The sequence below is a fragment of the Scyliorhinus torazame genome, chromosome 2 (assembly GCF_047496885.1).
Source record: "Scyliorhinus torazame isolate Kashiwa2021f chromosome 2, sScyTor2.1, whole genome shotgun sequence".
Taxonomy (NCBI): domain Eukaryota; kingdom Metazoa; phylum Chordata; class Chondrichthyes; order Carcharhiniformes; family Scyliorhinidae; genus Scyliorhinus; species Scyliorhinus torazame.
The window spans coordinates 186488862-186503877 of record NC_092708.1 but is presented as its reverse complement, the minus strand read 5'-3'; the positions used below and the strand labels follow the sequence as shown (position 1 = coordinate 186503877).

At 51.7% G+C, this 15016-nt stretch overlaps 1 protein-coding gene across 1 annotated transcript in view; it reads left to right on the top strand.

The window, feature by feature from the left end:
• Positions 1-14308, top strand: part of asb1 (ankyrin repeat and SOCS box containing 1) — a 38579-nt gene extending 24271 nt beyond the window's left edge. Inside the window, exon 4 of the mRNA XM_072481180.1 lies at positions 3974-14308. Within this exon, the coding sequence (XP_072337281.1) occupies positions 3974-4107 (134 nt within the window). The 3' untranslated portion in view covers positions 4108-14308. The remainder of the gene's footprint in view (positions 1-3973) is intronic.
• Positions 14309-15016: the final 708 nt, after the last annotated feature.

Genomic DNA, 15016 nt, shown 5'->3' with positions numbered 1-15016 from the left:
TCTATCTTGGCCTCTGCTAAGTAGGATCTCTCACTTTCCCACTTAATCGACTCGCCCCTCGAGTTGCATTCACTGGCAGCCATATTCCACTGACATCCCTGAAGATGGTTGTCACCACAACATCACACACCTGAAGAACCTCCTTGGTTAGGTTCACAGCAGTCTTGATGGCACAGGTTCCCTCGAGACTACTTTATCCGATCCCTTAAATAAACACTGTTACATCATTCTGTTGGCTCAGGCAACAACTGAAGCAGCAGCAATAATTTAATCCACCATTCCTGCTCTATCCTTGCCCATCCTCTCTGCTGCAGCTCTCCTTTGTGTCTGGCCACATGGCTGTTGCATGTTAGTATCCTTCCTGTTGGTAGTGCGTCCAGGTCAAGGGTCGCCATGTCACATGGACCAATATTTCTTGTTCAAAAAAAATCACCTTTGATCCAGTTCTAAGGGTCAGGGGCTTTGGAGAAGACCCCTCGGTGGTGTAGATGCAGTTGTCTATTTCACTGCTCCATAGACAGTCACTTCACTGGGTCAGTGTGTTTACTGAACTGTTGATCTTACAGCCTCATTCCTTTCGGCTGCTGTCACTGACAAAGTTTTCACAACTCCCTGCTGAAAGCTCAAGTTCTCTTTGACCATAATTTCTCCTGTCAGGTAGTTACCAGTTCCGCATTCTGTCGGCTGCTACATTGCTCAGTCATGTTGGATCCTCATTTTCAGTGGACTTATTGGAGTTGATTTATAAAAGGCGGAAAACTTTTGCTAAAAAATTTAAATTACGACGGACTCTGATTGAATGCCAAATCTAATACAACCCCTTTGCATTTTTCAGCTGCTACAGTTTACAAAGTACTTGTTGACCATTTTTTCTTCCTGTGTGAAATATTTTACACTGGTCGATATTGATTTGATTAACCATTGCTGTCCTCACTTGTATATTATTCAGTTAACCTCTGAGACACAAATGGTTAGTTGGGGTTACTGGGTTATGGGGATAGGTTGGAGGTGTGGGCTTAAATGGGGTGCTTTTTCCAAGGGCCGGTGCAGACTCAATGGGCCGAATGGCCTCCTTCTGCACTGTAAATTCTATGAGTGGCATTCGGTCACTTGGTTCGCTGTATCTGTTTCTATCTGCCCTGTTGTAAAATCCATCGATTTGAGTCATGAACCTTTCAATTGACTCAGCCTTTGGAGGAAAGAGCAACGAATTTCCACCACCCTTTTGTGTTGTGCTTTCTGATTTTATCATGAAAATGACCCAGATGTAATTCTAAGATTGCCCAAGACTTGCATTTATACAGCACCTTTCACAACCTCAAAGTGCTTTACAGCCAATGCAATACTTGTCAAGGTTTCAGTGTTGGAAATGCAACTACAGCCTTGCGCACAATAAGCTCCCACAAACAAGAATGTAATAATGGACCAACCAGGTCAGCTGTTTTGGTAATTTTAGCTGAGGGAAGAATGTTGGCCATGACCCTTAGTGAGTTGGGGGGACTCACCTGCTCTTCCAGTTGTCCGATGAAATTTTCTACATCCACTTGAGAGGGAAGACATAGAATCCATGGAGTCCCTGCAGTGCAGATAGAGGCCATTCAGCCCATCAAGTCTGCACTGACCCTCTGAAAGAGTACCTTGACTTGGCCTATTCCCCCACCCTATCCCCATAACCCCATCTAACCTGCACATCCCTGAACATTAAGGGACAATTTAACATGGCCAATCCATGTTGGACAGTCACCCAAGGCCGGAATTGAACCCGGGACCCTGGCACCGTGAAGCAGCAGTACTAACCACTGTGTCACCGTGCCGCCTTGCTCACAGGTTTCACTTCTCATCTGAAAGACAGCGGTCAGGATTCTCCGATTGCCGACGGCAAAATCGCTTGGGCGGAGAATCCCTTTTGACACCGAAATCGGGGGCGGCGCCTGTTTTCAGATGCTCCGCCCCCTCCAAAACAGCACCTGAAGGCCCTCCCCCGATGCTCCACACCCGATGGACCGACTTCCCGACGGCGTGGATCACTTGTGTTCTGAGGTTTTGTCAACCTCGCGTGGCGGCTGCGGACTGTGTACAGCGCTGCCACGGTTGTGGGGGAGCCGTTCCACTGGCCGGGGGGCTTCGGCGGGACTGGTGGCGGGTGGCGAAGGGGATTACAGGGGGCACGATCTGGCAGGCTGGGTCCACGCGGCCGGCGCCATTTTGTACGCCGCGACTGTTGCAGGTCCGCGGCATGCGCATGCGCGGGCATGGACCCGGCAATTCTCCACCCATCCGCAAGTAAAGCCAGGGGTTTTACGTGGCGCGGCTGCTAGCCCCCTGCCGGGCGGTGCATCGGTGCGGGGGTGCCGCTGACTTTTTCGTCATAAGACTAGACACATGCTCCGGACATGGCCTCAAAATCGGAGAATCCAGTCCAGCATCTCCAACACTGCAGAGGTCCCTCTGTACCATACTGAACTGTCAGCCTTGGCCTGGCTTCCCAAGTCTCTGGAGTGGGGCTTGAACCCACCGCCTGCTGTCTAGAGGTGTAAGTGCTACAAGCTGACTGGTATGGAGTAAATTTGGTATTGTCTTTTCCCCAATCCAGGTGAGGTGTGTGTCACCTCTTTGGGTTGTGGTATTGTTTAAAATAATTGATCCCATTCTTGTATTTGTGAGAACTTTTCAAAAGACATCACACTCCAACTGTGCAACATCTGGAACCTATTTTGTTTCAATATTTTGCCCAGTTATAATGAAGTAAATTCTGCCAAAGAATCTTGGAAGGAAAGGAGAATTACTGCCATGTCGACCCCCTCCACAATGGAGGGGAGGTTAAATATCTTTTCCCTAAAAGCACAATGAAGTTCTGTCTATATTGTTCATCAACGGTGAGAATGTTTGTTCCCTATGTATAAACTTATAGGGCGCGATTGAATGGATCTTGCCGTGCCCCACTCAGTGTTGCGACGAGGCCGTTAGATCCTCTCGCGAGATTTACGACGCTCCGAACACCTCGTGAGATCTAGCGAGATCTCACAAGGTGTCGCGATCTGGATCTCACCCGATCCTCCCGAGGCCCGGGAATGAACGTCCGCACCTGGGAGACCTCGCCATAGCGCTGTTTAGCACTGGTCCACACAAACGTGAACCAGGCATAACAGCACTTGGGAGGGTTTCTCAGGCCCCTGGGTGGTCGGGCTTTGGGCAGGGTGATACCCTGGCACTCCCACTGCCAGCTGGGCAACTTGGCAGTGCCAGCCTGACACCTTGGCAGTTCCACCCTGGGTTCCCTGCCTTTTTGAAGTGGGGTGAGGCTCGAGGATCCCCATGAGGCAAGTTAGGGCAGGGGGGGGGGGGGGGTCCAGAGTCCGTGATGGATGTCCGAGGGGGTCCAGATATTGTGGTGGCTCAGCTCCTCCATGCAGGAAATGAGGTAAGTGCGGCCTGGACGGGGTATTCCTCATGGAGTCCCGTTAGATTGCGGGGTCCTTCTCTGCGTCCTGTATACGTCCAAAACGGGATTCAGTTTTTGGGTATTAAATCATGCCAGTATTGTGTGTGTGTGTGTACACAGACAGGATGAACCCCGAGCCTTTGAATCCTTCTGGATTGTTCCTTAAATAGCTTGAAATTGTCTTGAATGGGGAAGTGTGCAAAATTATACTGCAAAGAAATATTTCTCAAGCAATCGAATAAAGCAAATCCTGACACTTGGGTGGGTCTGGAATGTTTTCAGAGTCATGGCAAAATTTCAGCTCTCAAGAATGAGAATGCGTCAAGGTTTTGATTTAGTATAGAGAACGGGGGAGTATTTGCTGCTTTCACACATTCTCTGAATTCTAATTTACAATAATCGGATTTGAATTATGGCCAAAAGTATTTGATTTATTGGGCCCGCCGAGAGTCTTGGGGGTTTATCTTTTTACAGGCACCTTACACAGTCTGACATTACTGTTCATTAAAATGATATTCCCTTTTAAAACAGGTTCTCCCAGGACGTTGACATCCTCCTGCCGCATAGTTATCAGGAGAGCACTGGGGAAGTTTCGTCTTCATCTGATCCAGACGCTGCCTATACCAGACACGGTAAAAATCTTCCTGTTACACGAAGACTCCTGAGGGAGGAGCACATCTCACAGCCCTGCATGATTTCTGTTCGACGAAAGCCTCACTATATCTCCCTGCCAGTGGAGTATCGCTGGAAGATCTAGCTTCTGTCACAAAGAACTGTTGCTACCTATCTTGGATAGTGAGTTTTTCCTTTCCTCGTCCTTTGCACTCCACATAATTCCTGCATAAAAGACTCACCCATGAATAAAATTCACGTTCCTTGGGGTCCCGTTTGCAAAATGCAAAAAGAAAGAAACTGTCCTCAATTTCAAAATTATCTTTGCATTTAAAAAAAAAACTGCATGCCGGTCATATATGATGAGTAACTTCCACCACCTCCTGGTGAATTGAAGGCTAAAATCTAATCTCAGGGGTCAGATGGTAGGTCTCTTCAACTGGATTACCCACTTTCTCATGTTGCCAGAGTTTAGGAACTTCTGTACATTTCAGTTGCTTCATACACTTGGCTGAACAGTTAGGGAGGATGCAGGAGACATTTTCACCTGACTAATGTTGGCCAGTTGCAGGGTTGGATTAACCCCAGTTCACTTCAAACCATTTCCTGAAGATTTAAAATGTTGTGCCTTTCGTTGATGAGCTGAAATCTGACTGCTCCCCAGAGCATGGGCTGGATTCTCTGTTTCAGGGACTATATCCCCACGCCATCGTGAAAACTGTGGTCTTTTACGCCAGGAAAATTGGCGTCAAAAGGCCACAGATTCACCGTCTTGCAGGGGGCTAGCAGGCAGCTGTCGTGGAGCTCGCAGCTCCAGCTGTCGATACGGCCCTCCGCACTTCCGGGTCAGAGGCTCCACATGTGCACGGTGGCAGCCTCCAGTGGCTCCATGGTGGACTCAGCCGCGGACCTGGACTGCCGAAATAGTGCCCCCGATCGACCGCTCGCCCAACCTGGACCGCCCGTACACATCGCCCCCTGTCCCGAATGAGGCCCCCCCCTGCCCTCTGATCGGCTCTCCCCTGACTGTGGCGACCGCGGACTGAGTCCGCAGCCGCCTCGCGAGTTTCCCGAATGGCAGGACCACATTAGAAACACGCCGTTGGGAATTCAGCCGGTCAGGGACGGAGAATAGCAGGGCGGGCCTCAGGCAATGGACTGAGGCGGTGGATACCTGGCGCGGTGTACTCCCTGGCGCGGTGTACTCCCTGAGCACGCCGCTTTTGGGGGGGTGCCGAATACCGGAACCGATGCCAGTCCTGATTTCGTGCGGAAAAACAGATTTTCCACCCCATCGCCGAACACGATTTTGGCATCGGGGTGCAGAGAATCCAGTCCCATATTCCAAAGTCACACTATTGAGGGATACTCCAGCAGTCCAATCATGAAATGGTGCTTAGCAGTGTGCAACTTAATGGCTCACAGGAGGAGGGGCTCCACAAATATCCCCAGCCTCCGTGTTGGAGGAGCCAAGCAGATCAGTGCCAAAGTCAAGGGGGCGAATTCTCCGCCCCCCAGCCGTGTGTATCTCGGCAGCGTGCCGTCGCTGGCAGTGGGATATTCCGTTCCCACCGCTGGCTAATGGGATTTCTCATTGTAGGCACCCCATGCCGCCGGGAAAACTGCAGGCAGGGGTGCGCTGCCGGTGGAAGGGAGAATCCCACCGGCGGAGAATTCACCCCAAGGCTGAGGCATTCGCAAAGTCTTCAGCAAGAAGTGCCGAGTGGGAGATCCAGCTCAGCCTCCCCTGGAGGTCCCCAGCATCACGGTTATAGAAACTGGGCAGCATGGACAAGCTGGGCCGAAAAGCCTGTTTCCATGCTGTAAACATTTATGACCCTGGCACTCCACGTGATATTAAGAAATGGCTGAAGGCACTGGATACTGTAAAGGCTATGGGCCCTGACAATATTCCAGCAATAGAATTATAGAATCCCTACAATACAGAAGGAAGCCATTTGGCCAATCGAGTCTGCATCGACCCTCTGAAGGGGCAACTCACCCAGACCGATGCACCGCCCTATCCCCATAACCCACCTAACCTTTTTGGACACTGAAGTGCAACTTAGCTTGGCCAGTCCACCTAACCTGCACATCTTTAGACAGTGGGAGGAAGCCAGAGCACCTGGAGGAAACCCACGCAGACACGGGGAGAACGTGCAAACTCCACACAGACAGTCACCCAAGGTTGGAATCTAACCCAGGTCCCTGGTGCTGTGAGGCAGCAGTACTAATCACTTTGCCACTGTGATTCCCATAGTACTGCAGATTTGTGCTCCAGAACTTTCCAACCTCTAGCCAAGCTGTTCCAGTGCAGCGATAACACTGGCATCTAACCGGTAATGTGGAAAATTGCTGAGGTATGTCCCGTACACAAAATGCAGGATAATTTACCCCGGCCAATTCTGCCCCATTAATCTACTCTTGATACTATTTTAGGTTGAAACAATTAAACTAAATTAAACAATCTAAGGGACAAATCAAGAGAGCCGCTCCTTAAAGGGACACTGCACCAAACATAAAACTAATTGAAAAGGAAACGTAAAACATCAAACCAAAATATGATTAAAGGGGTTGTTTAAATCCCCCCAATCCCCTGCAGTGCCACTAGGCATAGATGGCCTCGACGGTGCCGGCAGACATTTCATGCTCCCTCTCAGGGACACCCAGCCTCGAATATAGCCACGGTAGAGGGGCAGACAGTCAAGCTGGACGACCTCCTCAGTCACTTCCTGGACTTGTTGATGGCAAGTCTCATCAGGCCCAGGAACAGGTTCATGAGGACATCTTCCCCGTCTCTCTCTGCACTGGGTACCTGTACATCTGGGGCGGGATTCTCCGACCCCCCACCGGGTCGGAAAATCGCCGGGGGGTGGCGTGAATCCCGCCCCCGCCGGCTGCCGAATTCTCCGGCGCCGGGGATTTGGCGGGGGCGGAAATCGCGCCGGTCGGCGGCCGCTAGCAGCGGCCCCCCTGCCGATTCTCTGGCCCACGATGGGCCGAGTGGCTGCCCGTTTTCTGCCAGTCCCGCCGGAGTATATTACACCAGGTATTTGCCGGCGGGACCTGGCTGCACGGGCAGTCTCAAAGGGGCGCGGGGGGATCTGGCCCCGGGAGGTGCCCCCATGGTGGCCCCGCGGACGGGCCTGTGCCGTGGGGGCACTCTATTCTTGCGCGTCAGCCGCTGTGGTCCTCTGCGATGGGCGACGTGGTGATGAACCCCCCCCCCCTGCGCATGCGCTGGGATGACGCCAGCACACGCTGGCGCTCCTGTGTATGCGGCAACTCGCGCCGGCCGGCGGAGGCCCTTCAGCGCCGGGTGGCGTAGCGCCAAGCCCCTTCCCCGCCGGCCAGCGCGGTGAAAACCACTCCGGCACCAGCCTCGCCGCTGAAGGCCCGACGCCGGAGTGGTTCACGCCACTCCTCGGCGCCTGAGTTGCCCGCCCCGCCGATTCCCGCAGAATCCCGCCCCAGGAGTGTGGGGCTGAAGTGCAAACAAAACTAATAAAAGGTTTATTAAATAACTGAAAAGGGAGTGCACATATGCACACGTGGTCCACGGACTCCACAAGGCCACAGAAAATGCAGGCATCTTTGGAGTCCTTGAACCAACCCATCCTATGGTTGTATGGGACTGCTGCGTACAACACCCTCCACCCAAGGTCCCCGAGCGTAAGGGGAGGTCTCACACGTAGACTGACCACCACCAGGAACCTCCACCGCCAGGAGGCTTTGCCCTTGATCATCAAGTGATGAAAGGGATCATTGACAGTGCGCTCAGTTTGTGTTCCGCCAGGGTCACTCAGCTCTTGATGATTGTTGGAGGTCAATCATCTCAGTCCCAGGACATCAGTGCAGGAGTTCCTCAGGGCAGTGTCCTAAGCCCAACCAACTTCAGCTGCTTCATCAATGACCTCCCATCATAAGGTCAGAAGTGGGGATGTTTGCGGATGACTGCACAATGTTCAGCACCATTTGCGACTCCTCAGATACTGAAGCAGCCTATGTCCAAATGCAGCAAAACCTGGACAATATCCAGGCTTGGGCTGATAGATGTCAAGTAACATTCTTGCCACACACAATGGCTGTCTCCTACAAGAGAGAATCTAACCATCGCCCCTTGACATTCTATGCCATTACCTTAGCCAAATCCCCCACATCCTACGGTTTCTACTGACCAGAAACTGAACTGGACTAGCCATATATATACTGAGGCTACAAGAACAGGTCAGAATCTGGGGACTTTGCTGCGAGTAACTCACCTCCTGACCACCTGTTCACCATCTACAAGGGTCAAGTCAGGAGGGTGACGGAATACTCTCCATTTTCCTGGATCAGTGCAGTTCCAACAACACTCAAGAAGCTCAATACCATCCTGGATAAAGCAGGCCGCTTGGTTGGCACCCCATCCACCACCCTAAACATTCACTCTTTCCACTACAGTTGCATCAATGTGTACCATCTACAAGATGCACTGCAGTAACTCATCAAGGCTTCTCTTGCAGCACCGTCCAAGCCCACGACCACTACCACCTTTATAAGGGCAGCAGATACATGGGAATACCACCACCTTCATGTTCCTCTTAGAGCCACTCACCACCCTGACTTTGAACCACATAATCGCCCATTCAGCAACATCCTAGAACTCCCTCCCTAACAGCACTGTGGGTGTACCTACACTATAGGGACTGCAGCGGTTGAAGAAGGCAGGTCACCATCATCTTCTCAAGGACAATTAGGGATGGGCAACAAATGCTGGCCTAACCAGCAAAGCTCACATCCCCCGAATTAAAAAGTTTTGCATATGAGTCACTATCAAAGTTAAATCATAATAGAGTACGATAAGAATGGAAAATGGAAATGAGTGCAGAGCTGAGTGTAAGATTCTTATCCCTTTTAAAGATGAAACTGTTCCATTCCAATTCACAAAAGCATTGTTAGAACTGCACTGGGGCAGTGTATTGCTGTTTCCCCCTTTGGCTCTCAGACTATTTACCTGTCACGATGCACAGTGAGGCGAGGTGCTCCCAGATCAGCTTGCATGGCTCAGGAATACAAAATGATAGTTTACAGTGACAGGAATCTGAGATTTGTACTGTGTTTTGGGCAGCTTTTGTTGTAGACTGTTGGCTGGCTGATAGGACCACAGCTGGTAGGGAAGTTAATCTCAACCATCCAGACTATGATCAGATCCAGCTTTCAGATTTTTGTGATAAAGATAACAGGCCCCTCGAGCCTCATTTAATAAGATCTTGGGCGTAATTCTCCCAAAACATTTCTAAGTGTGGTCTCTGGCAGGAAATGAGGAGCGATTCCTGGCGGGTGTGGTCCAGCACGATCCAGATTACAATCCACCCACACTTTGAAATTGTTTTGGAGTTTGGGGTGAACTCCACTGTGATTGAAGAACATGGGACCTGAGGACGCCTTAGGTATGGCTCCTCAGAATAATGCTCCAGCAGCCCCCCCCTCCCTCCACCGCTACCTTCTCGCTGGCAAAGACACCCCCACACCTTTCACCGGCAATAGACACTGCCCCAATCACCAGAACCAGCACCTACTTTAATACTCCGGGCCCCCTGCATGGTTATCAGCTCAGGGACGAGATTCTCTGACCCCACGCCGGGTCGGAGAATCGCCGGGGGCTGGCGTGAATCCCGCCCCCGCCAGTTGCCGAAGTCTCCGGCACCGGAGATTCGGCGGGGGCAGGAATCGCGTCGCGCCGGTTGGCGGGCCCCCCCGCGCGATTCTCCGGCCCGTATGGGCCGAAGTCCCGCCGCTAAAATGCCTGTCCCGCCGGCGTAAATTAAACCACCTACCTTAACGGCGGGACAAGGCGGCGCGGGCGGGCACCGGGGTCCTGGGGGGGTTGCGGTGCGATCTGGCCCCGGGGGGTGCCCCCACGGTGGCCTGTCCCGCGATCGGGGCCCACCGATCCGCGGGCGGGCCTGTGCCATGGGGGCACTCTTTCCCTTCCGCCTCCGCCACGGTCTCCACCATGGCGGAGGCAGAAGAGACTCCCTTCACTGCGCATGCGCGGGAATGCCGTCAGTGGCCGCTGACGCCCCCGTGCATGCGCCGCCCGGAGATGTCATTTCCGCGCCAGCTGGCGGGGCACCAAAGGCCTTTTCCGCCAGCTGGCGGGGCAGAAATTCGTCCGGCGCCGACCTAGCCCCTTAAGGTTGGGGCTCGGCCCCCAAAGATGCGGAGCATTCCGCACCTTTGGGGTGGCGCGATGCTCGTCTGATTTGCGCCGTTTTGGCTGCCAGTCGGCGGACATCGCGCCGTTTCCGGAGAATTTCGCCCCTGGTCTCTGTTTACGGGGCCAGTATTGATTTGCGCCGGTTTCGCGTTGTACCAGCAGATGGGGAATTACAGGAGCCTGGAGAATCCGGTTTAAGCAGATCCAGCATATTTAAATAGTGATTTAACTATGCTAATCAGGGTTTGAACCAGATCATGCCAGCTTGAGCAGGCCAGGAGCATTGGAAAGTGTTTGGCGCCTCATGCAAATCCTGTTTTGGGCCTCTCTCGGAATTTCCTGACATAGCGGGATTTGCTCCGGGCACAATGCCCCTTGAGAATCACCACCACCCCCCCGCCGCCCCATATCTGAACTTCCACATCAATATCTACTTTCTCACATTTTCCTCAGTTAATTTCCCCTATACCCAGAAATCTATTGATCTCTGTCTTGAAGACACTCAGTAACTGAACATTCACAGATCTCTGGGTTAGAGAATTCCAATGATTCACAACCATCTGAGTGAAGAGATTTCTCCTCATCTCTGTTCAAAATGGCCGACCACCTATCCTGAGACTGACTATTGACTCTCCAGCCAGGGGAACAGCCTTTCACTGAAAAACCTCTCGTTCTTCTAACTTCCGGAGACTGTCCGGCCAATCTTCTCATTCTCCTGTAACAGGAGTCAGCCCTCTAACTAATCAGTTGGATTAGGTTATCAAGGGAAATAAAGCTAAGGTAAGGAAATTGAACTGGGATACAGATCTGCAGTCATCTGACTGAATTGTGGAAAAAGTTGAAGGGGCTGCTCCTATATACAAAGAAAGCTTCCTGATCTGCTGAACTACTCAACTCCCACATCACAATCCTCTTTCAGGTACCATGCCCTCAGAGGGTTTTGGCGACCATTGATTGGTCCATGATTAGGCTTGGTAAAGTAGTGCCATGGTTTGCTGTCACCCTCTGCAGTCTGGCTGACCAGGAATCTGCCACTCTTACCACTTGCCACAGGCATTTGCTGGATGGATTTACAGACTGAGAATCAACCTGTTTAGCTGCATTACGAACACAACTACCATGGCCATCTAGCCCCAGAGTGGGACTCAAACCCAGAGCTTCTGGCGCAGAGGCAGGTGTTTGAGGACAGCATATTATGAAGAAAGAGGTAGTCAGACTTGGGCATTTACTTAGAGCTAGTCTATTTATACCATGGACAACATGTACAAGGTGGGTTACAGAGTAGCCACATCTCCTCTGAGAGCTGCCCGCCTGCTGTACAGTCTCCAGCACATGGTTACTGATGTCACAGGTGCATCATTGTCTGCATCAATCATTGACATATTTATTCTATTAACCCTTATCACAAGACCGTCACCCCCTTCATCCACCTTGCTTCAAAGGCAACTGAGTGTGTTTGTGCAGAGGGGGCAGGGGCCGGGGAAAGTACTTGCCAGCTTTTAGTGTTCCCAGTGGAACTCAATTGTGTGTGATCCACGTTCCTGTTGGGGAGGCACTGTTTGTTCCGAGATTCAAGACATGTGAATAGGCCACTCTGCTGCCGTGAATTGGAAACATCCCAATGTTGTGCTGACGGCGCAATCGGTGGGCCAGAATTCACGCTAAAAAGCTTGTTGATAAACTGGAGCGGCTTATAAGCGCCAGAGGGGTGTGTTTAAATCACATACTGCAGTAATGGTGTTCTGAGCCAGGCCAGTCTGATTCCGAGGGGATACCCCGATTGTACGGACTTGACACCAAGTCATTCCCTGCTACGCCCCCCAGCCCAAGCAACCACCCCCCAGCAAGCCCAACAGATTTTGAAAGTTTTTTCACCCTCTCACTCCTCCTCAACAGCTGCGCCGCCCAGGCCCTGCTCGTAAATATTTGCACCAATTTGCGCCTGTGTTACTTCTCCCTGAGAAGGGTGGAGCATCGCAGAGGGGCGGAGGATACTTGTGTGCAACCCGTTAATGAGATTTAAATCCATTCAAATGGCATTTTGCATGGGTCAGTCGGCGTGGGGTACAAACTTCACTAATGCCACCAGGGAGGACTGGAGCATGGCAGCGGATTGGCGCTGGGCGGAACTTGCAATTTTTCCATTACTTGCTATTCTTTGCGTGTTCGCAATTCTAGCTGCCGACGTCAGGAAGCGGAGAATTCAGCTCCATGGGCGAGATTCTCCAACCCCCCGCCGGGTCAGAGAATCGCCGGAGGGCGGCATGTATCCCACCCCCGCCAGCCGCCGAATCTCCGGCACCGGAAATTCGGCGGGGGCGGGAATCGCGCCGCGCCAGTCGGCGGGCCCCCCCTGGCGATTCTCCGGCGCGATGGGCCTAAGTCCCGCTGCTGTCATGCCAGCCCCGCCGGCGTGAATCAAACCACCTACCTTACCGGCGGGACTGGCGGCGCGGATGGGCTCCGGGTCCTGGGGGGGGGGGGCGCAGGTCGATCTGACCCCGGGGGCGTGCCCCCACGGTGGCCTGGCCCGCGATCAGGGCCCACCAATCCGCGGGCGGGCCTGTGACGTGGGGGCACTCTTTTCCTTCCACCTCGGCCATAGCCTCCGCGATGGCCGATGCGGAAGTGACACCCCTCCCCTGCGCATGCGCGGGGATGACGTCAGCAGCCGCTGACACCCCCGCGCATGCACGGACTTCCGCCGGCCGGCGCAGTCCCTTCGGCCCCGGCTGGCGTGGTGCCAAAGGCCTTTCCCACCGGCCGGTGTCGCGCCAACCACTTCGGCGGGGGCCTAGCCCCTCAAGGTGAAGGCTTGGCCCCTAAAGGTGCGGAGAAATCCGCAACTTTGGGGCGGCCTGACGCCGGAGTGGTTCCCGCCACTTCATCCCGCCGGGACCCCCCCCGCCCCGCCGGGTGGGGGAGAATCCCAACCCATGTGTTTGGCATAACGGGTGGGATTCTCCGGTCCCCCAGCCACGGGTTTCTCGGCAGTGTGCCTTTCACTGGCGTTGCAATTCTATACTGCTGTCGCTTGTTAATGGCATTTCCCATTGAAGCCACCCCGTACCGCCGGGAACCCTGTGGGTGGGGGTGCGCTGCTGGCTGGAAAAGTGAATCGCAACAACTGGAGAATTCCAGCCAAAATATTTTGGTGAAGCCATCATCTTTAAATTTAACTTTGGTGTTTCATTCAACTACTGCTATAGTTGTATTTGTGTTTGCGAGAGTTGTGTTCTTATGAATAACATATCCATTGGGGCTAGAAACCTATTCTGCTTGATACCATTAAATAAGTTAGAGCTGAATATTGGGTACTGTGTATAATGGACAACTGATTGAAAACCACCCATTCTACATTACCGCCTGTGATGAAATTCTATCACTTGATTTTTATCCGTACTCCACCCTCTTGATCCATAGCGACTCTTAAATGCCCTCTGTGGCAAATTGACTCTGGTCAGGTTGTTGCCATGGAGAATGCACCAAGCACCAAAAGTGTGGGGTCAATAGTTCCCTGGTGCATTATCCATGGCAACGCCTCGATCAATCAGAGACGACTTGCTAACCAATCAGCACCCTTATCTCGTGCAGTGTAAATTGTTGCTCCCTTTGAAATTTGGCATTCTTGCATCTCTCCTAATGAGTGCAAGATGAAAAGCTTTGATTGGGATATCTTTCTTCAGCAAAGTCTGAAGTATGGGTTAAAGAAATAAACTCAGTCGCCCAATGAATGAGAAATGAGTATTTTTCATTGGGTTGCTCCCATTGATGGTGTATTACAACACAGTGTAGATCATGGGTTCCCATCTTTCCAGCGTGTGGCTAATCGATCATTTCTCCATAAACTGCATGGTGGAAAAAAAGACTTGTGTGTTGTAACCTTCAATCCCATATTCAATTTTGTGCATTTAAAAGCACTTTATGTTTGTTATTAGTGTTGTTTTGACATGGTCAAATGAACCAAGTTGATGTATCATGCCAGTTGGTATCTCTGTGCTGATTCAATTGCTCATTAATTTATTAAAAACTGTAACAACACAAAAAGTAAACTTTTTGTTCTTTATTTCTGTCCAGACGTAAGGTCCAGGCATGGAGCCTGGCTTCTCGTCTGGTTAAATGAAATTTTAAGCTGGTCTTGCTTATTGACGAATGCACCAACAAAGCTAATTTTCTGGGCATGGTGCCATTCAAGGCAAGGTGGCACCTCTAACCCTCCAATATCAGCACCCTGCAGTGAGAGATGAGTCTTTGTGCTGAGCCTCATGATTTCCTATCACTTCAAAGGCTAATTGACACAACTTAGTATCTATATAATCTAAGTTGAAAGGCAGAGCACCCTTTCTTAATCTGTCAGGAGTTTAAATTGACCTCTGTACCCACCTGGAGCCTCTCGGCCAGTTTGCAATGGGTTTGTGCACAAACGTCTGATTCTTCCTGGTGCTGAGAGAGTGCTGCACCTTGTGAGGTGCTGTCCTGTGGGTGAGATGGCCCCATATGCCCTCTCAGACAGATGTAAAAAATTACCCATTGCCACCATTTTTAAGAAGAGCTGGGGTAGGGTTAACCCCGGGTCCTGGCCAATATTTATTCCTCAATCAATGTCACAAACACAGATGACCTGGTCATCATTTCATTGCTGTTTGTGGGAACTTGCTGTATACAAATTGGGCTGCCGTGATGCCTAGATTGCAACAGTGACTACATTGCAAAAAGTACTTCATTGGCTTTAAAAAGCACTCTGGGAGGATCCGTGATCA